Genomic DNA, 23,205 nt, shown 5'->3' on the forward strand with positions numbered 1-23,205 from the left:
CAGGCAACGACAGAGAGATGGCAGAAATATTAAATAATTACTTTGCTTCAGTATTTACCAGGGAGATAGAACAGGTGGACATGACATTGGATCATGAGATTAGTAATGAATTAAATGCATTTAAAAAAAAGAGGAGATATATTAAATAAACTAATCAAACTCAAAGAGGAAAAAAATCCTGGATTACATCCGTGTATTTTAAAAGAAACCAGGGAAGAGACAGCAGAGGCATTAATAATTTGTTTAAAAAAGGTGTAGTACCAGAGGACTGGTGGATAGCTGACGTAATCCCTATATTTAAGAAGGGAGAGAGAACATGTCCAGGGAACTGTAGACCAGTCAGCTTATTGTCGCTGGGTCTAAATCCTGGAACTCTCCCCCTAACAGCACTGTGGGATTACCTTCACCACATGCACTGCAGCGGTTCAAGAAGGCAGCTCACCAGCACCTTCTCGAGGGCAATTAGGGATGGGCAATAAATGCTGGCCTTGCCAGCGACGCCCACATCCCATAAATGAATTAAGAGTTAACATCAGTGGTTGGAACAATAATGGAATCCTTATAAAGGAGAAAATAGAGGAACATCTAGAAACCAAAAATATAATAATGAATAGTCAGCATGGATTTCAAAAGGGAAAGTCTTGCTTGACCAACCTCATTGAATTTTTTGAGGAGGTAACAGAGAGACTAGACAAGGGTAATGCAGTAGATGTAATTTATCTAGATTTTCAAAAGGCCTTCGATAAGGTATCACATAATAAACTAATGAGTAAGGTCAGGGAATGCGGAGTCAGGGGACAAGTAGCAGATTGGATAGCTAGCTGGCTTCAAGACTGAAAGCAGAGAGGAGGGGTAAAGGGTAGCTATTCACAGTGGCAGAAGGTGGATAGTGGTGTTCTACAAGGATCAGTGCTGGGACCACTGTTGTTCACAATTTATATTAACAATTTAGACTTTGGAATCAAAAACACAATTTCTAAATTTGCAGATGACACCAAATTGGGGGGATAGCCAATACTGAGGAGGACTGCAACAAATTGCAGGAGGACATTATTAAACTTGTAGAATGGGCATATAATTGGCAATTGAATTTTAACACAGATAAATGTGAGGTATTATATTTTGGTAGGGAGGTCACTTATTACTTGGAGGGGGTGAGTCTGGGTGGGATAGAGGAGCAAAGGCATCTCGGAGTACAAATACACAAATCACTGAAAGTAGCGACACAGGTTAACAAGTCCATAAAAAGCAAACCAAGCACTAGGGTTTATTTCTAGAGGGATAGAATTGAAAAGTAGAGAAGTTATGCTAAACCTGTATCGAACCTTGGTTAGACAACACTTGGAGTACTGCGTACAATTCTGGTCGCCATATTATAGAAAGGATATAGAGGCATTGGAGAGGGTGCAGAGAAGATTTACAAGGATGATATCAGAAATGCAAGTGTATCTCTATCAGGAAAGGATGAACAGGCTGGGTCCCTTTTCGCTTGAAAAAAAGAAGGCTGAGGGGTGACCTAATAGAGGTCTTTAAAATTATGAAAGGTTTTGATAGCGTGGATACAGAGAGAGTGTTTCCACTTTTGGGGAAGAGAATAACCAAAGGCCATCAATGTAAGATAGTCACCAACAAATCAAATAGGGAATTCAGAAGAAACTTCTTTACCCAGAGGGTGGTGAGAATGTGGAACTCGCTACCACAGGGAGTAGTTGAGGCAAATTATATAGATGCATTTAAGGGGAGGCTAGATAAGCATATGAGGGAGAAGGGAATAGAGGGTTATGCTGACAGAGTTAGATGAGGAAGGACGGGAGGGGGCTCAAATGGAGCATAAACTCTGGCATGGACTGGTTGAGCCAAATGGCCTTTTTCTGTGCTGTATATCCTATGTAATCCTATGTAATTGAGAAAAAGCTCGATACAGTATGTATGGGGAGTTAGTCATTGAGTTACAAGATCATAGAATCATAGAACGGTTACAGCACATAAGGAGGCCATTCGGCCCTTCGAGCACGTGCCAGCTCTCTGCAAGAAAGAAAGACTTGCATTTATATAGCATCTTTCACGACCACCGGACGTCTCAAAGCGCTTTACAGCCAATGAAGCACTTTTGGAGTGTAATTACTGTTGTAATGTGGGAGAGCACTTCAGCTAAACCCACTCCCCCGCCCTTTCCCCGAATACCTGCAATTTTTTTCCTTCAGGTATTTACCCAATTCCCTTTTGAAAGCCATGATTGAGTCTGCCTCCACCACCCTCTCAGGCAGTGCATTCCAGATCATAACCACTCGCTGCGTAAAAAAGTTTTTCCTCTTGTTGCCTTTGGTTCTTCTGCCAATCACGTTAAATCTGTGTCCTCTGGTTCTCGACCTTTCTGCCAATGGGAACAGTTTCTCTCTATCTACTCTGTCTATAGACACCTCGTGATTTTGAACACCTCTATCAAATCTCCTCTCAACCTTCTCTGCTCTAAGGAGAACAACCCCAGCTTCTCTAGTCTATCCACGTAACTGAAGTCTCTCATCCCTGGAACAATTCTTATAAAGCCTCTCTAAGGCTTTCACATCCTTCCTAAAGTGCGGTGCCCAGAATTGGACACAATACTCCAGTTGAGGCTGAACCAATGTTTTATAAAGGTTCATCATAACTTCCTTGCTTTTGTACTCTATGCCTCTATTTATGAAGCCCAGTATCCCGTATGCTTTTTTAACTGCTTTCTTAACCTGCCCTGCCACCTTCAACGATTTGTGCACATATACCACCAGGTCTCTCTGTTCATGCACCCCATTTAGAATTGTACCCTTTAGTTTATATTGCCTCTCCTCATTCTTCCTACGAAAATATATCACTTCGCACTTTTCTGCATTAAATTTAATCTGCCACGTGTCCGCCCATTTCACCAGCCTGTCTATGTCTTCTTGAAGTCTATTACTATCCTCCTCTCTGTTCACAATACTTCCAAGTTTTGTGTCATCTGCAAATTTTAAAATTGTGCCCTATACACCCAAGTCTATGTCATTAATATATATCAAGAAAAGCAGTGGTCCTAGAACCGACCCCTGGGGAACACCACTGTACACCTTCCTCCAGTCTGAAAAACAACCGTTTACCACTCTTCTGTTTCCTGTCACTTAGCCAATTCCGTATCCTTGCTGCCACTGTCCCTTTTATCATGGGCTTCAACTTTGCTGGCAAGCCTATTATGTGGCACTTTGTCGAACGCCTTTTAGAAATCCATGTACACCACATCAACTGCATTGCCCTCATCAACCCTCTCTGTTACCTCATCAAAAAACTCAATCAAGTTAGTTAAACACAATTTGCCTTTAACAAATCCGTGTTGGCTTTCCTTAATTAACCAAGATATTTGTAAATTTGTGGCTGGAAAGTGAAAATGTAAAATATTATAATAGTTTTTATCATGTAATGTTAATTTCTGGAGATGGTTTCAGATGAATAGGGTGGCTTGACCAGGAATGTAAAATCATGAAACAGTTACGCAACCAAACAGACCTTTGTGTGAACTCATGAGCATCGAATGTCCAAAAACTAAATGGATGGTCAGATTCCTCCTGCTGGTTGAATGTGGGATCTGACTCAAGGGGCGGAATGGCCTACTCCTATTCCTATGTTGATTTTTTGCATTGATTACACAACCCACCTTGCTATGTCTTTCCATCCCCAGGTATGGACCTGCCCAGTGAGCTTGTAACTGGCCGAAGCACCAACACACTCAGTCCCACTCAAACCCCCCGGTGTCTCTCATTGCGATCGTCCCAGTTTGTTCTGGCAGCTTTGTGCCACAGTTTATTAGATTCTTCTGTGCAAGCTCAGCCAACCTAGTTAGGACATACTTCACTCTGCTTCTGTTCCAGTCAGTGGTCTTCCCATGATTGTGATTAGCGTGAATGGACCCTACACTCAGCTGTATGGTAATTCAAATAGCGAGAAACTTGTAGATCCTTGAAGTAGATAAGAATGAAAGAAAAAAAGAAAGACTTGCATTTATATTGTGCCTTTCATGACCTCAGGACGTCCCAAAACACTTTACAGTCAATGAAGTACTTTTGAAGTCTATTTACTGTTGTAATGTAGGAAACACGGCAGCCAATTTGCGCACAAGCTCACACAAACAGCAATGAGATAATGACTAGATAATCTATTTTAGTGATGTTGGTTGAGAGATAAATATTGGCCAGAACACCAGGGGGAGCTCCTATGCTCTTCTTTGAAATAGTAAGACATGTGAGCAGTCTCATTGTATGGTAAACCGTTGGACAGCGTCAAAGCTCCGTCACAATCCCTACACATTATTCACAAACCTAACCAGTTTTATGTGGCAGTTGAGCCACTCATTTATGCAACAACCCTAAATGAGAGAAGTTGATCCACCTCATACCATCCTCAGATGAACTGGCTGGTAGAGCGGTTTTAATGACATGATGCACTTGCACACTGAGCAGAACATCAATAGAGAGGATTAAGCACTTCCATCTCAAGAGGAGCAGGGCAGTTCTCCACTCTGAGTCAGAAGGTCATGGCACCTCATTGAGGCAGTAGTGTCCCCCCCCCTCTTCCAACCCTGCCCCTATGAACCACCAAAGAGCCATCATGTATTGGAGCAAAAAGATTTGGTACAAAACCCTCAATGTTGTCTTGCCGTGTAAATCCTTTGCATTACCCTTTGTGTACAGCATGGCCCTCATCTCATCACCGCTTTTCCTTTTTGTCTTTTTATCACCCCCTGGCAGGTATCAAACTGGTTTGGTAACAAGCGAATCCGATACAAGAAAAACATAGGCAAGTTCCAGGAGGAAGCGAATCTGTACGCCGCCAAAACAGCGGTAACTGCGACAAACGCGACAGCTCAAGGAAGCCAAGCCAACTCCCCGTCCACTCCCAACTCCACTGGTGAGTGTTTATGGGCCACTTTGCACAGCCAGACACTAATCAGTTCTCCAATTCGAACAACTCTTAAAGGACATCTCCACCCCTCATTGTGATTATGGAGAAGCTGAAAGGTCAATTGTCATTGTAGGACATCTCAAATTACTTCCTGGGGCACACAGGAAATCATGTGCCAAGCAATTTCATCCCACAATAGTCTAAACATCTCAAGGTTTATAGGCAGGTAAGAATGATCGTGGTCTGTAAGACCATGACTTTTGGTCATAGTTAGTCAGTATCGGGATTATCCTCTCCGATAGATAGTAGGGCCTTGGCACAATTGCAACTTCATTTCTGAAGATGAGAAGCCAATTGCGTCTCCCAAGTCCTCAGAAATTCTAATGAATTGGCTGCGCTTTCTCATGCCAGTATGTGTTCCATTAGACACAGATAGAAAGTCACTACAATGCTAAGTGACCTTTCAGCTTGGGCACAGTTATAATTTGGTAGGAGTTGTCATTTAAATCAAATGGTACCTTGTTATGGATTAATAAGCCTTGATGATATTAGGATGGGGGTGGGGGGGTGGCAAAAGGTCATGGATCCCCCTCCACAGCTACTAAAACTTACGCTGCTTTCTCAGTCATCGGTTAGTAGTGCATGAAATTGGACCCAATAACTACAAGGTTACCCTGCTGTTCTTCTGCTCATTGAGGGTTGCCACACATCTGATAAGTTCTGTGGCGGTTGGTTGTCAACTAGGATTCATGAGTAGAGTTCTCAGCCCCTTGCGTGCTCTTGGGCCCACTTGAGATGTAGAAGAGTTTGCGATTTCTGCCGGAGTTTCACAGGACTAGAGATGATAGGCTAAGAAAAGAGAAGACACTTTTCTCTGCCTCATCCTAAGAAAAAAAGACTTGCATTGATAAAGCACCTCATCGCATCTCTCAACATGCTTTACATATTTTGAGGTCCAGTGATTTAATGGCAGCAAAAGTAACAGCCATTTTGAGCACAGCAAGACTCCACAAATAGCAATGAGATGGATAACCAGTTAATCTGCTTTTGGAAATAACAACAGAAAATGCTGGAAAAACTCAGCAGGTCAGGCAACATCCGTGGAGAGAAATTTGAGTTGACGTTTCGGGTTGGACCCTTCTTCAAAACTGGAAAGAAAAGAAACTAGATCGGAGGCAGGGCTGCGATCGGACAAAAGAATAAAAGAAACAAAAGAAGTAAAAGAGATTAGAAGCTAGGCGAGATGGTAATAGGCTGGGATTAGGTGTAAAGTGTACTGGCAGGGCAAAAGATAGCTGCCAGGTGTGAGAGAGAAACAAAAGGAAAGGGGGGGGGGGAAAGGAGTGGAACAATTACAAGAGAAAATGAAATGGGTGCCGAGCTTATGATCTGAAATTGTTGAACTCGATATTGAGTCCGGAAGGCTGCAGACTGCCTAATCGGAAGATGAGGTGCTGTTCCTCGAGTTTACGTTGAGCTTCCGTGGAACAATACAAGAGGCCAAGGACGGTGAGGTCCGAGTGGGAATGGAGCGGTGAATTAATCTGCTTTTGGTGCTTGTAGTTGAGGGAGGAATGTTGAACTCCATGTACTCTTAAAACATCAGGGGATCTTCAACATCCACCTGAGTAGCCTCAGTTCAACATCTCATGTCAAAGATGGCTCCTCAGACAATGCAAGTGTCCCGCAGTACTGCAGTGGAGTTCTCAGCCTGGATTACGTGCTCAAGTCTTCAAGCTTTACTCATCATTATTGTCTCTCCTGGAACAACCCATGACCACTCCTCACTCATGCCCAATCTGCAGTCTCAGTTGTCTCCCATCCAGTGCTTCTCCCAACAGAATTATTCCTTTGTTTACTGTCTTCCACAACCTCTGGTGCTCCTGACATGAATGTTCTTTATGTGTACAGACACACTACTGCTGTTGGTGCATGTCATATCTGCTGGAATTCTAGCTCTTTAATATATGTGTGATACCACTCCAAGGACTACAGCACAGAACTTCTGATCAACCTTGTAAGGGTTTGGGGGCTTCTTTAAACTGGTTTAAAGTAATTTTCCTGGTCTTGCAGGACCAATTCCAATAAAATCAATTTTATTACAGCGGTTACGAATTGCTACCCCTCCTTTAGTTCTGAGTGGAGGAACTTATAATTAATGATATTAAAACGGAACAAGTGGTTTGGATGAGAGAAAAAAATCAAGTTTTATTACCTAAATAAACTACAATCAAAATATCAAACTATCCCACACGCACACAGTAATTACAGTAAAACTATATAACAGGGGGTTGCAGACGGCAAAAACGAGGGATACAATGGCTACAATGTTATTTAAACAATCTTAGCAATTCCCTTAAATCACCACCCCTTAGCTCCTGCTAGGTTGCCTTGTTGAGGAGTCAGAACACCCTGCTCACCTGTGGTCCAGCGAAGTAAGAGAGAGAGAGAGATAGCTTCTCAGCCGCGATCTTTATACCTGGTGAGGTCCTGCCATTCTGCCTTGCAAGAGCTGTGTGCAAAATTCCCCACCCAAAACGTTCCAATACACAAGAGAAAGCTGTGATTGGCTAACTCAAAGTGGTTAGACTGGGTTAATGTGTCTTCCGGAGCTTCCTGGGCTGAAACAAAAGGGAGATACAACTGCTCTATTGTCCAGTGCTGGGTGATTTAAAACCCATTCAAATCTTGAACGATTCCCATTCAAGGTGCAAAAGTCTCTTCTGCCGTTTAGATGTGTCCACTCGATATACAAACAAATGCTAATAGCATTCAATTGCTTTGTAAACAAAGCATTGTCCTTTGTCTTCGGCCATGTGGTGACAGCCATTTTTATCCCTGGAAATTTAAAAGCACATCGCCCAGGGATTCTTTAATCAAAAAAATGAATCTTCAGAACTGTAAATTATTGCGAATTCTTACACCAAGTTGAGAAGTGAACATGTTCTGTACTCTGTTAAGTCTGTGAATTATTTAGTTAATTAAGACACAGACTAATGAGTAACAATAAAAACAGGTCTTTACTGGTTGGAGGTAGGGACTATACGTAGGTCTTTACTTCATGCCCACAGGCGGGAACTGAGGGGAGATCAGTACCCACAGTACTATTTATACCCCTATGGCCAGGAGTGGTACTGCGTATCACTACGCCCTACAAGTAGTGCAGTCCTGTCCATAGGTTCAAAGTAGCACACATATTACATACACAACATTCCTCCCTTCCTAGCTTTACAGTCATCTCCCCATTTAACATAACGTAATAACATATATACATATATAACTTCAGGTTTACATAACTGTGGTAAACCACGTTCACTATCGTATCACTGTTAGTAGTTAGCACTGTTCACCACTGTTCGTTATAACTGTATCACTGACCACTATTGTATCACGGTACGAGGTCGCCTCTTGCCACACTGCTATACCTGGGATGACCACTGCCGACTCCGCCTTGGCTCCACCCACCAGGCCAGGTATAAAGGTGAGCGACTGGCTGGTATTCCTCCTGCTTGGATCGGATCACCCACGAGAGTGGGCTCTGTTATTTAGTCAATAAAAACCTTTAGTCACCTTCGTAACTCTTCGCCTTTTATTGGAGGAATTGATAGGTATATCAATTTTATTGACTAAATTTAATGATGTCCGACAACGAGTCACAACCGGCGGAGGAGCCACCAGCGCAGCTCCCAGGAGCACAGCCACACCAGCCAGCTTGGCTGCGAGCCCTCAGACCGCCGTACCTGGACCTGAACCCACGAGCAGCAAACTCAGCCGCAGACTTTAAACACTGGCTGGTCTGCTTCGAATCATACCTGAGAGAATCCAGCGTCCCTCAGGCATCCAAACTAAGTGTCCTGCAGGCACAACTGAGCCCGAGAGTATACACTCTCATCGAGGACATGACTACCTACGAGACCGCCATCAACCTGCTGAAACAGAAGTACCGGACCCCGGTAAACTACATGTACGCTAGGCACCTCCTAAGATCACGGCCGCAACAGCCAGGAGAATCAGTAGCCGAATTCTCACAGGCGCTATATGCACTCGCCAGGAACTGTGAGTTTAAATCGGTGTCGGCAGCCGAAAATACTGAAGATAATATCCGCGACGCATTCCTGAAAGGCCTACGGTCCGAGTACTCACGGCAAAGACTGCTGGAAGCTAAAGACCTCAGCATGGAAAAAGCTGAAGTCCTCGCTATCTCCCTGGAAGTGGCCCACCAAGATCAGGAAGCATTCACCAGGTACTGCTCGCGACCCTGGGACTCGGGCCCGACCCCTACCACAGCACCCTTCCCAGCGCCGCCCCCGGGACCTACCTCTGCGTCGGCGTCCCGGACCCGACCGGCCCCGCCACCCCCGGCACCGGCCCCGACATCGGGCATCCGCGATCGGGCCGCCGGCTGTTTTTTTTGTGGCCAGGAGAAGCACCCGAGGTCGCGCTGCCCAGCCAAGAACTCCATATGTAAAACCTGCCTGAAGAAAGGCCACTTCTCCAAGGCCTGCAGGAGCGGATCCTCAGAGGCCAGCAGTGCCGCATGCGAACTATGGGGGCGGCCATCTTCGTTTAGGGCAACTGAGGCCAGCATCCCCACACATGAGTCATGGGGGCGGCCATCTTTGTTTAGGGCACCTGAGGCCAGCATCCCCACACATGAGTCATGGGGGCGGCCATCTTTGTTTAGGGCAACTGAGGCCAGCATCCCCACACATGAGTCATGGGGGCGGCCATCTTTGATTAAGGCAACCGACCCCAATAGTGCCTCATGGGGCCCTACCTCGTGGGAGACGCCATTTTACTCACCACGCCCGACCGCCTCGCCCGCAGATGACAACGACTCGCTCAGCTACACACTAGCTTCCGTCACCCTGGACCAAGCCCGCCCGCACCATCTGTCCAAGTCAATGATGGACATCAAAGTGAACGGCCACGCCACGACCTGCCTGTTCGACAGCGGAAGCACGGAGAGCTTCATCCACCCAGACACGGTGAGCCACTACTCCCTCTCTGTCCTACCAACGCGCAGCCGAATCTCGATGGCATCGAGGTCCCACGCCACGGACATCAGCGGCTACTGTGTCGTGACCCTGTCGGTTAAGGGCACGGAGTATAAAAACTTTAAACTCCTCGTCCTCCCCCATCTCTGCGCTGCCGTCCTACTAGGGCTGGACTTCCAATCCCACCTCCAAAGCGTAACCCTAGCATACGGTGGACCCCTCCCCCCACTCACAGTCAACAACCAGCAAACGTTAAACCGCCCACCGCGTAACACCTGCAGCCTCTCCACCCTCAAGGTCCCGCCACCCTCTCTGTTTGCTAACCTTACCCCTGACTGCAAACCCGTCGCTACCAAAAGCAGGCGGTATAGCGCCGGGGACAGAGCCTTCATTAGCTCTGAGGTGCGGCGCCTCCTGAAAGAGGGCATTATCGAGGGGAGCAGCAGCCCCTGGCGTGCCCAGGTCGTAGTCGTAAAGACCGGCGATAAAAACCGCCTGGTCATCGACTACAGCCAGACCATAAACAGATATACCCAGCTGGACGCATACCCCCTCCCCCGCATATCTGACATGGTCAATCAGATTGCACAGTATAAAGTATTCTCGACCATCGACCTGAAGTCGGCCTACCACCAACTCCCTATCCACCCTGAGGACCGCCAGTATACCGCCTTCGAGGCGAATGGGCGCCTATACCACTTCCTTAGGGTCCCCTTCGGTGTCACTAATGGGGTCTCGGTCTTCCAAAGGGAGATGGACCAGATGGTTGACCAGAACGAACTGCAGGCTACATTCCCCTACCTAGATAACGTCACTATCTGCGGCCGCGACCGGCAGGAACATGACGCGAATCTGGAGAAATTCCTCCGTACGGCCCAACGGCTGAACCTCACCTACAATAAGGAGAAATGCGTGTTTAACACCACGCGCCTTGCCATCCTCGGCTGCGTAGTGGAGAACGGAATCATCGGCCCCGACCCAGAAAGAATGCGCCCCCTCATGGAGCTACCCCTCCCCCACTGCCCTAAAGCACTTAGGAGAACCCTGGGGCTTTTCGCCTACTATGCCCAATGGGTACCCAATTACGCGGACAAAGCCAGACCCCTCCTGAAAGCCACTTCCTTCCCCCTCACGGAGGAGGCGTGCGCGGCCTTCTCCCTCATTAAGGGAGACATAGCCAAGGCCACGATGCACGCAGTGGACGAGTCCATCCCCTTTCAGGTGGAGAGCGACGCATCCGACTTCGCCTTAGCCGCCACCCTAAACCAGGAGGGGAGGCCAGTGGCCTTCTTCTCAAGGACCCTACAGGGCCCCGAGATCCGACATTCGTCGGTCGAGAAAGAGGCCCAGGCGATCGTGGAGGCAGTACGGCGCTGGAGGCACTACCTGGCAGGCAAACGATTTACCCTCCTCACCGACCAGCGTTCGGTGGCTTTCATGTTTAATAACAAGCTGAAGGGCAAAATCAAGAATGACAAGATTTTGAGATGGAGAATCGAGCTCTCCACCTACGATTATGAGATCTTGTACCGGCCAGGCAAGCTGAACGAATCCCCTGATGCCCTTTCACGAATGACATGCGCCAGCGCGCATATCGATAGGCTTCAGACCCTCCACGACCAGCTCTGCCACCCCGGAGTCACCAGACTCTACCATTTCATTAAGGCCCGCAACCTGACCTACTCCATCGAGGAGGTCAGGACCATGACCAGGAACTGCCAGACCTGTGCGGAGTGCAAACCGCACTTCTATAGGCCGGACCGAGCAAGCCTGATCAAGGCCACCCGCCCCTTCGAGCGCCTGAGCATCGACTTTAAGGGGCCCCTCCCGTCCTCTGACCGTAATGTGTACTTCCTCAACATCGTTGATGAGTACTCCCGTTTCCACTTTGCCTTCCCCTGCCCCGACATGACCAGTAGCACGGTCATTAAGTGCCTGAATGCCCTCTTCGCCTTGTTCGGGTTCCCGAACTATATACACAGCGACCGGGGCTCCTCCTTCATGAGCGAGGAACTCCGGCAATTCCTCCTAGAGAGAGGTATTGCAGCAAGCAGGACCACCAGCTACAACCCCAGAGGTAACGGTCAGGTGGAAAGAGAGAACGCGACGGTATGGAAGGCCGTCCTCTTAGCCTTAAAGTCTAAGGGCCTCCCAACCTCCCGCTGGCAAGAAGTCCTCCCGACAGCGCTGCACTCCATCCGGTCATTACTTTGCACGGCCACTAACACCACCCCCCATGAACGAATGTTCGTTTTCCCCAGGAAGTCGACTACGGGAACCACTCTACCAACCTGGCTGACCGCCCCGGGGCCGGTCTGGCTGCGGAAACACGTGAGGACCCATAAAACGGACCCCCTGGTCGAGAGGGTGAACCTCCTGCACGCCAACCCCCAGTACGCCTACGTGGCGTACCCAGACGGGCGGGAGGACACTGTCTCCCTACGAGACCTCGCACCCTCAGCCGATCCGGAAACACCGCCACCACCCCCCCCAACCTCAGTCCAGGTAGACGGCATGCCGGAACCCCACGAGCCCTCGCCGACCACGCAAACACCAGCATCAACACCGGATAAGGCACCAGCACCGGATAAGGCAACACCACCGCTGCGGCGATCGGAGAGGCTTACGAAGCCTCCGGACAGACTGACCTACCAGAATTGGTAGTACACTTCACCCCGCCGGACTTAATTCTAAACAAGGGGTGAATGTGGTAAACCACGTTCACTATCGTATCACTGTTAGTAGTTAGCACTGTTCACCACTGTTCGTTATAACTGTATCACTGACCACTATTGTATCACGGTACGAGGTCGCCTCTTGCCACACTGCTATACCTGGGATGACCACTGCCGACTCCGCCTTGGCTCCACCCACCAGGCCAGGTATAAAGGTGAGCGACTGGCTGGTATTCCTCCTGCTTGGATCGGATCACCCACGAGAGTGGGCTCTGTTATTTAGTCAATAAAAACCTTTAGTCACCTTCGTAACTCTTCGCCTTTTATTGGAGGAATTGATAGGTATATCAATAACAGAATAACATAGATACATAGATAACTTCATGTCAAAACAGATCACAGATTCAGTCTCTGTGGAAAACAGTTCACAGATTCAATCTCTGTGGTGTAGTCGGTTCACGTTGCTGGAGTGACTCATTCAATAGTCCTTCCATGGATTTAACAGTTTGAACTTCCGAACTGAATTGGCTCCGTTCGGAGGGACCACGTGTGTGATCTGCTAGAGGTAATAATGGTTCAGATGGGTCATCTTCTGTTTCGACTTTTCCTTTTCTGCTTCTTGGAGACTCTCTGGGCTCCACTGTCAGCTGCCAGCTGCATGCGCAGTTCCTCCTTCTCTTCCTCCTTTTTCCGTAGTAGAGCCACCTTCTCCCGATGTTCCGTAGACTTTCGGTGCTCCTCCATGCTTTCTGTATGGTGGGAGTCGAAGTTACAAGTTGGGCAGGACAGGACATAGTAAAATTCGGTGTCGTCCTGATCTAAGCCAGTGAGAGGGTCTTCTATTTCCTCCATACCCAGCTGGGCGTTAGCCAGCTTTTGTTCCAAGTCCAGACATCTTTCCTGAAGAGACTTCTTCATGCGTACCTCTTCATCCAGCTTTTTCTGGGCTTTCAGCAAGTCGTTTACTAATGACCTCATTTGAGATTTTACTACTTCAACTTCTTTTGGAGATTGATTGATCGGACTATTCAATCCCTCTACCGGAGCAGCTGTTTCAGCGGTCTGTTGTTCTACGTTGACGTGAGTCAGCGTACTTTTGGCATCCAAGGGCTGCTCTGTTGCAGTCATCTCAGTCTGTGTTGCCACCTCAGCTCTTCCAATAACCTTTGAGAGCTCCGAACCCCTTTCGTTTGAATATTGAAGTTCGTGTTCAAGTTTTTCCCATTTCAGAGTCCTGTCCTTCAGCATATGCAGGAGTTGGCTGACCGTTAACTCCTCTGACATCAGATGTTTTGTGTGCTCCTGCTCCATTTTCTCCATCAGCTGCTTCTGTTGTCTTTCCAGATTCTCCAACTCTATATCAAAGAACTCTTTCGTTGCATTCAACTCTTGCTCAAAACGGCGAAGCATTTGTTCTAATTGCTGTTGTAGTTTGAAATGGAGTTGAGTTCGAGCCCGGTGTCCCTCAGAAATGGGCACATCAGTAGACTTGCCAGACTCAGAATCCACAGTTAAACTATGTTGTTGTTGCTCAGTGGAATTCTGTGCTGAAACTTTGTCTTTTGCACCTGAGTTGGGCTTACCATCATCCGTTCCAGAGTCTGGGCCGACTATCTTCACCGAGTTCTCACTCGTTATTGTTTGTAGGAAATGCCAGTCCATATTCATTTTCCTAATCCACTCCCGTCCTAGTAGTGGAGGACCTCCTTCAGATATCACATATAAGTCCATTATTTGACTGTCTTCGCCCTTGTGGACCACTGCAACCTCTATTTTCCCGATGGGGTACACTCTTTGCCCTGTGTATGTTTTCAATATAATCCCCGTATCCTGTAGGGGAATATGTTGGAATAACTTTCCGTAATCTTTCTTATTTATGACCGTCAATGCCGATCCAGTGTCCAATTCCAGTTTTACTTGGACTCCTTCTATCTGAAGAGTGACCCAAATTATCTGGAGGTCTGCACCCTTACCAGCGTTGAGTACTCTTAAGCTAGCCAGTTCATTACTGCTAGCGTCTGAATCGGACTCCTGTTCGGTCACCTTGTGTACCTTTGCGTATTTTCCTTGCGGTGACTTCTTGTTGCTGGTCTTCTTCCCTGACCTGCATACTCTAGCTATATGTCCAAGCCTACCACAAGTTCTACATTCTTGGTTTTTAAACCAACACTGGTTCTGATCATGCGTTGTCTTTCCACAACGATAACATTTGCCAGAACTCACACCCAATTTGTGTGCACTGAGCTCCGGTGACCGTAGCTGCATTACTGCCGTGCCTCTCGCTGCGGCTTCGTGTGCTGCTGCCATAGTGACCGCCTTCTCAAGCGTCAGCTCATTCTCCTCGAGCAGTCGCTTTTGTGTATCCTGTTTAAATAAACCACACACAAATTTGTCTCGTAGTGCATCTCTCAGTCCCGTTCCAAACTGGCAATATTTCGCTAATTTACGCAATTCCAGCAAATATTCAGCATTGCTTTCATGCTGTAGCTGCCTTCTGTCATAAAATTTAAATCGTTCCACTAGCATCAGCGGCGTGGGGTTTAGATGATCTTTCAGGACAGTAACAATCTCATCGAACGTCTTATCCGCCGGTTCATCTGGTGATAACAGGTGTTTCAATTGCCCGTATGTCTTCGCACCCTATAAATTTAATAATGTTAGAGCTTTATCTTGGTCACAAATTTTATTGGCCTTACAATAATTTTTTACTCTTTCAACATATATGGCCCAATCTTCGAGGTCACTATCAAAGGTGCTAATATTCCCGTGTTTAGGCATTGTAGATTTGCAATTTCTCAGATTTTATTTTCTTTACTTGCTATCAAAAATGGCGGCTTCCCGCTCTTGCCGTTGTCCTCCGCCCACAAAATGGCGGTTTTCCCGCGCTTGGCGGTCTTCACCCGTCCCCCGATGCCGTCTCCCTTCAGCCCCCGAGTGCGGCCCTTATCTTCGCCGCGATCGCCCGAGTGCGGCCCTTATCAGCGGATGTGATCGATGGCCCGGCTGCGCCTCGCACTTGAAAGCGGCCCGGCCCTTATCAGTGCTTGCGATCGATGGCCCGGCTGCGCCCCTCACTTCAAAGCGGCCCGGCCCTTATCTGCCGATCGCTATCGCCCTGTACCTCTCTCTTCCCCAGTCCTGTCTTCTACTCCGGTTCACAAGCTGATGGAGGCTTCAGGGTCCTAATGCCTGTCGCTTCCAGTGGGTTGGTGAGTGGTGAGGTTTGAAACCTCTCTTCAACCGCCGTAGGGTAAGAACCTGACTCGTCGCCAGTGTTAAGTCTGTGAATTATTTAGTTAATTAAGACACAGACTAATGAGTAACAATAAAAACAGGTCTTTACTGGTTGGAGGTAGGGACTATACGTAGGTCTTTACTTCATGCCCACAGGCGGGAACTGAGGGGAGATCAGTACCCACAGTACTATTTATACCCCTATGGCCAGGAGTGGTACTGCGTATCACTACACCCTACAAGTAGTGCAGTCCTGTCCATAGGTTCAAAGTAGCACACATATTACATACACAACATACTCGAGCTGCATTTCTGTGTGTCCTATTTTTACTCATCATCAAAATAGTGTGCACATGAATGAGTGTGTACATTAAGTTCACTGATCAGAAGTTATACCTTCAGATGCTCTCTGCCAAGCCACCTAAAAGACACTGCAACAGTATATTGTAGCAAAGGGCAAGTTACAGAGACATGGTTCATAGAGCTTCTCTCTTCATTAGGAAACAGGTATATTGTGGGCAGATATTGCAAAGCTCTGTTGCCAGTGTGGAGCCTTGCTTGTGCGAGTGCAGGCTGCACTGTTGTAGTTCTATCTACACTAATGTCCAGCAAGGCACTAAGCCAGCAGAGGAACCTTGCAATTTCTGCCCTATTGCATTAGATCTGAGGTTATGGTATATCAGAGGGTGCTGTGAGCAGCAAATCTGGTCCTGAAATTGGCAGGAGGCGAGTTGATCTCCAGACCCACACTTATGTGTCAAGGATACCCCATTGATACAAAGTTAGGGTGTAGGGCTTCTGAGTGCCAGTCTGAGGACCACTCGCTGCTTCCACCTCGTCATGACCCTGTCTGAAATCCCAGGGACGAGGTTATCAACACATTGGGGACAGGTGCCCACACATGTAGCCATGCAAGAGGGGGCTCTGCTCGCTTCACTTATTGTGGAGCTCACATGCAGCCCAGTGTGCCACCCACACATGCTCTGAGCAGATGTAGGTGCCACTGGGCCAGTCGGAGGCATGTCTGGCGGGATTCCTCGAGTGGCCCAGGAGCAACGCTCGGACAATTTCGCAAACCGTTGCCAGGACATAAGGAAGGGCAGGCGGGCGGGGGAAACAGAATCAGCCTCTGCTGAATCTCCATCAGAATCCCAACCCCCATGAGGGAGCTGAATTTCTGGGCGAGGGACTCTTTCTGCTCCTGGTGTCACACTTTCTCTCAGCAAACTGTTTCCGTGTGGGAGTCAAAATAAATTTAGCACCTGAAGTGACCTGCATCAGCCCAATTCAGGCTATTGAACTCAGTCTTGTGGTGCCAATCAAGTGGACTACTCGGTCCCAAAAGGTCTTGAGCCTCCAGTGTGTTGCTGTGGCATTACTCATCCAGATGAGTGATAAGTATTCCATTACACTCCCGATTTGAGCCGTGTAGAAGGTGAGGAGGTTTTGAGGGGGTCAGGAGGTGAGCCAGTCATCAGTAAGAACCTAGCCTCTGCCCTGCTCTGGTAGCCACATTGTCGATATGGCTAATTCAGTTCAACTCACGGTCAATGGTGACCTCTAAGATGTTGATGGTGGGTCTAAACGATGGTGGTGCTGTTGAACATCAGGGGCAGATGGTAGGGCTATGTTGTTGTTGGAGATGATTATTACCCAGCACTTTTTTTGGTGTGAATATTACCTGACACTTGTCACCTCAAACCTGGATGTTGTCCAGTTCCTGCTGCATGCGGACACGGGCTGCTTCATTATCAGAAGAAATATGAATGGAGCTGTACCCTGTAGAATCATCAGCAAACAGCCCCACTCCTGACCTTATGCTGGAGGGAAGGTCGTTGTTAAAGGAGTTGAAGATGACTGGGCGAAGGACACGGTTCTGAGGAACTCCTGAAGCAATATCTATGGGGTCAAGCCTCCCTCTAGGACTTGAGCACATAATGTAGGCTGCCCATTCAGATACTGGGTAACATTCATCCTTCAACCAACACCATGAAAAACAGACGAATTGGTCCTTCTCCTCACTTACTGCGTGTGCAACCTTGCTGCATGAAAATTGGCTGCTCTGTTTGCCTGCATAACAATCACTATACTTCAAAAAGTAATTCATGATTTGTGAAGCACAGGATGTCCTGTGGATATCATAAAATGGCCTGGCCGACAATTTCATAAAATCATAGAATGATACAGCACTGAAGGAGGCCAGGAGGCCCATCATGCCTGTGCTGGCTCTTTGAACGAGCTATCCAATTAGTCCCACAGCCCTGCTCTTCCTCATGGCCCTGTAAATTTTTCCTGTTCAAGTATTTATCCAATTCACTTTTGAAAGTTACTATTGAATCTGTTTCCACCAGCCTTTCGGGCTGTGTATTCCAGATCATAACAACTCGCTGTGTCAAAAAAAATTCTCCTCATCAATCCTTGGTTCTTTTACCAATGATCTTAAATCTGTGTCTTCTAGTTACCAACCCTCCTGCCAGTGGAAATAGTTTCTCCCTATCTACTCTATCAAAACCCATCATAATTTTGAACACCTCTATTAAATCTCTCCTTAACGTTCTTTGGAACAATCGCCGTTTCTCAAGAATCTCGACATAACTGAAGTCCCTCATCCCTAGTACCATTCTCGCAAATCTCCTCTGCACCCTCTATAAGGCCTTGGCATCCTTCCTAAAGTGTGGTACCCAGAATTGGATGCAATACTCCAGCTGAGATCTAACCAGTGACTTATATAGCTCTTCCTCACCACTCACTGTACCATTGTAACAAATGGATGGTGACTCAGCTGTGGACATCAGGAATTGGATGTAAGCTTCTAGATTAATGGGTGTGCCAATTCTGGGAGGGGCAATAGATCCAAACCATAGCACTGAATGCTAAGAACAGAACCTTACAATCAGATACTAGGCCAACAGGATTAAATGACCTTTCAATGCATTGTCAGGAACCAGACCCACCACTTCCACTAGATTGCCAGAGATTGCATGATGTTCAGCAGTAGGGAAGATGGGTGAAAACCTGCAGTTCATCTGTTGGTCTTCTCGGCCTCAGTCTCCAGATGATCTTCAAAGGAACACCCGTGTCTCCTCCATCGCCAAGGCTGTCTTCAGGAAGCACCCTTGTCTCTTTTGTGGCAAACAACTGTCAATAGATCCTCAGGACATGAACACAACCCCGATGTCCAAGAAGGTTCTTCTAGCATCTCTCTAACACTTCTGGATGGGCTTGCTGTCTTCTCTGACCTGTTGTCTCCAACCTCTCTTTGTCTCACAACCTTTTTTGTCCCTAGTTTCTCAACAACAACTTGGATTTATTTAGCACCTTTAATGTAGTAAACTGTCCCAAGTTGCTTCACAGGAGCATTAGCAAATAAATTTTGACACCGAGCCACATAAGGAGATATTAGGACAGGTGACCAAAAGCTTGGTCAAAGAATTAGGTTCTAAGGAGCGTCGTAAAGGAAGGGCCCCATTCACCCAATCTGCAGGACGATACACCTCCACTCACTTGGTTTGCCAGCCGGCAGTGATTCACCGGATCCCAACTGACCCAAAGGATGGAATTCAGGTCTCAAAATCCTGGTCTAACTATGTGCATGGTGTAAAGTCTGTGGTTTGTATTGTAAATAATACACAGACTCCAAGATTAACAAACAAAACAGGTCTTTACTATTCAGAGGTTCAGGCGATTCTGCCCTAGTTAACGTATCACAACCCTTATATACTGGTGTGGTCACTATCGGTATTACAGTATACATGAGCCAACAAATAGTGCCACACCTAAAGTAGTGCTCTTAAAGGCGAACGGTTACATTCTATAGTTCCCTTAAAGGTAAACGGGTACATACACTACACATGGGAGTTTAAATGGACCAGGTCCCAGAATATTGGTCTAACCATGTGCATGGGAGTTTGGATGGACTTCAGGTCTCCGAATCCTAAGTTCTGTGCAGTCCTTGTGAATGTGACCCTCTAATGATGGGAATCACATTGCAGGGTACAGGACTCCCTACTTCAGAGCTCCCAGCAAAGTAATATTGCTCAACGCACACAAGTGCCTGGTTTGGATGAAGATATTATCCCCTGGAAGTGCAGTGGGCCACTCGACTTTCAGTAGAGTGTGAGGAGAGGGGTCGAGTGGGGGGGGCGGGACTCTTTCTCTCTGTCTTCAGTACCTAACCTCTGACTGTCAAAGCAGCACTGGTGTCATAGCTGTGCAGGTGAGGGGGGAGGGAGCAGGGCTGGGGGATGGTGGGGAGAGGTTCATGCTTCATTGTTGGCTTGTTTTCCCAGCTGAAGGTTTCAGTGACAACAGGGGAGAACCCAAAAGTTAACAAAAACAAAAAAGCTAAAGAATGAACGAGGTGCACACAAATTAGGCCTTAGTTTAACATCCTGTGCTTCCACTGGGTTTCTGGAGCTGTGCTTCAAGGTAAATTAAGAGTGAGCATGATGGTTGTTGCAATGATGGTCGAGGGGCAGGGGCCTGGCTGGTTTTCCTGCCGGCGTTCTAGGTCTCGATGGAATTTAAATGCTTCTTGTGCTCTTTGTGCGGTGCGTGTGCGTGTCTGTTGCTGGCTTTTAAATTGGATCATTACTGCGCGCACGTGCGTGTGCATGCACACATTGATGTCAGTGTGCATGCGTGTCTGGGCGCTAGCACGTCTGCGTGGGTGTGTTCCTGTCTCAATGGCGCCCTTAATGAGGTGCCCTCCCATGTGATCCTGTATGGTAAACGCCCATTGGCTGCCCCTTGGGTTTCCGTGGATGCGCCGGCACATGTGCATGCTTGTCAGGGAGGCGGCCATGCCATTCATACTGGTTACCCGCCACGTGCTGTGCAGCTCAGCGCGTTTCCCCGGGTGCGTGCTCCAGCACAGACAAGGAAATTTACCATGTCTAGATGTTGATCTTCCATTGCTTTTTGTCGTGCGTTTCATACACGTGGACCTTTCGGTTTCCCAGAAAAAGCAAGTCACAGAGAATGATTGCCGTGCCGGCTACAGTCAGTCAGCCTCGGCGGAACTGCCCATGGTTTTCGGGATGTGATGTTAATACTGGAGTCCTCCTGCCCCACCACCCATCACGCTCGGTGGCACCTTGCCCCGCAGAAGGTGCCACCGCCTAGGCCGACTCGGAGTCAATGTTCTTTCCCGGCCTATGTGGGCTGCGTCTCATTGTGGCCGGTTTACCACTCCAGATATGATGTGATACGGAGATGAGGGAGGAGAGTGAAAGAAATTCCAATCACAATCCGGCCCAGATTTGGGCAGTAGGCAAATCCCAATTGATCCAGAAATATCCACTCTGTGTCTGTGTCTGTGTGAGCATGTCTGTGTGTGTGTGTGGTGTGGCTGGGTGTGATTGTGCATGTGTGTGTGGCTATGTCTGTGTGAGCATTTCTGTGTGTGTGGTGTTGTGTCTGTGGCTTGGTGTGATTGTGTGTGTGTGTTTGTGTCTGTGTCAGGTTGTTGTGTGTGTGCTGAGCCTGTGTGAATGCGCACACATATGTGTGTGTGCACGTGCACATTGTAAGGGTACGTGCATGTGTATACATGGCCCTATCTCCCAACCTGGCTGTACAGAGCTGTGCGTGAATGATCTGCATTCTCATTAACAGAGAAAGGTTTTATTTTTAAAAAGTGTTGACTTTTTTCAGATAGGATTGCAAATTGCAGTGTTGCGAGCTGTCACTCTGATTCAGTGACCATGGTCAGTGATCTGCTGGATTAAGTAGTTAGCTAGACAACTCACTGCAACCCGATTGGGTGATTTGGAAGACAGTTGAAATTGAGGGCGCTGTGGGTTCTGTTAGGTTTCAGCGTTTGGTGATTATTAATAATAATAATTCAACTTTATTGTCATTGTACAATGCACAAGTACATGAACAACGAAATGTGATCTTGCAAGCTCCCATGAGTCCAGTCCAAATAACATTAACATTAAATGTAAATAGCACCGTCCTGGGAGAAGCAAAGCCGCTGCGCCTCTGCGTGCCGCCATTCCATTTCCACCATTCCTCCTGTCTGACAATCTTCAGCCCAACGCCTGTGCCTGCTCATCAGCCGCCCCTCCCGGAGCTGCTTCTGTGACCTTCTCATCAACTGCCCCTCTGTGGGGCTCCTTCTGTGACCTTCTGCAGCTGGTCATACCCTGATGGTCACCCCTCCAGGTACTAACCAGGCCTGGCCCTGCTTAGCTTCCAAGCCTTGCCAGTGACCCTGTCCCTAGTCCCAGGAACAGGGCCCAACTGTCCAGTTTTGAAATGGCAACATCTGATAAACCAGTGCCACCATGGATCAACCCTCCTGGGATATACTCCGGGTACCAGGGCAATACCATAAAAAGTTCCTGAAGTGATGCCGTGGGCAACAGTCCACAAATACGCGACACGTCTGTCCGAGATTTTACTCTCAGCGGAATTGTTACCCTCTTAAATAGAAATGTGAGAATGTTTCAACTGAACTGGCGATCAGAGGAATTTCAGGGCCAGGGTGTCTAACGGGCAAGGCCTCTGGGCACTGCCAGGAGTCCCCTGTGCACCCTGACCCCCCACCCGCCGCAACTTACTGTCCAATAGAATGCTAAAGGTGGAAATTTACCCCAGATGTAAAAAGTGCCAATTCATTCATATCCACCTTGAGACTTTGAAAGCATTGTTGCTGTGACGATGGGTTAGATTCAATTTACTGCTTGCTTATTTCATCCTCTCCTTTCATCGACATTGACCTCTGGGATTGTAATATTATATCCCACTTCCACTCCCCATTTTCTACTCTTCTCTTATTCCCCTTCTCTCTCCTTTCCTCCCACTCTTCTCCTTTTTCCTCCCCTCATCTTTCAGCTCCTTTCCTCTCCGCTTGCTTTCTACCCTTTCTCTTCTCTCCTCTCTTCTGCTGTCCTCTCCTCTCCTCTACCCTCCTCCCCCTCCCCTCTCCGCTCCTGTCCTCTCCTCTCTTTTCTTCTCCTCTCCTCTCCTCTCCTCTCCTCTCCTCCCCTCTCTGCTCCTCTCCTCTCCCTCTCCTCCCCTCTCTGCTCCTTTCCCCTCTCCGCTCCTTCCCTCTCTCGCCTCCTCTCCCTCTCCTCCCCTCTCCACTCCTCCCCCCACCTACCTTGTGAATTGCCCAAGAGGGGTTGTTAAGTGCAGGAACACAGTAGTAGTGGGGGATTGAATAGTGAGAGTAGAGGGGAGGGCCGATTCTCCTCTCCAGGCTCCACAGGGTGCAGTCAGGTGCAGCATACCAGAGGTGCACTGCGCTTATGGAGAGAGGAGCCTGGTCAAGTGTCCTGGCCTGGGTTCTTTGCAAAGGCCAGGATCTCTCCTGGCTGTCGGGGCCTTGAGGAGGGAGGCAGGAGCAGGGACCCAGCTGAAGGCCAACGGAGGGACCTGTGGCCATG

General features: G+C 47.9%; 1 protein-coding gene across 1 annotated transcript in view; it reads left to right on the forward strand.

The window, feature by feature from the left end:
* LOC147121723 (pre-B-cell leukemia transcription factor 1-like) overlaps positions 1-23,205 on the forward strand; it is a 92,570-nt gene that overhangs the window by 65,620 nt on the left and 3,745 nt on the right. Inside the window, exon 5 of the mRNA XM_085977991.1 lies at positions 4,752-4,911. Within this exon, the coding sequence (XP_085834117.1) occupies positions 4,752-4,911 (160 nt within the window). The remainder of the gene's footprint in view (positions 1-4,751; positions 4,912-23,205) is intronic.

The sequence above is a fragment of the Somniosus microcephalus genome, chromosome 3 (genome assembly GCF_052327205.1).
Source record: "Somniosus microcephalus isolate GS21.2 chromosome 3, FLI_Smic_1.0, whole genome shotgun sequence".
NCBI lineage: Eukaryota > Metazoa > Chordata > Chondrichthyes > Squaliformes > Somniosidae > Somniosus > Somniosus microcephalus.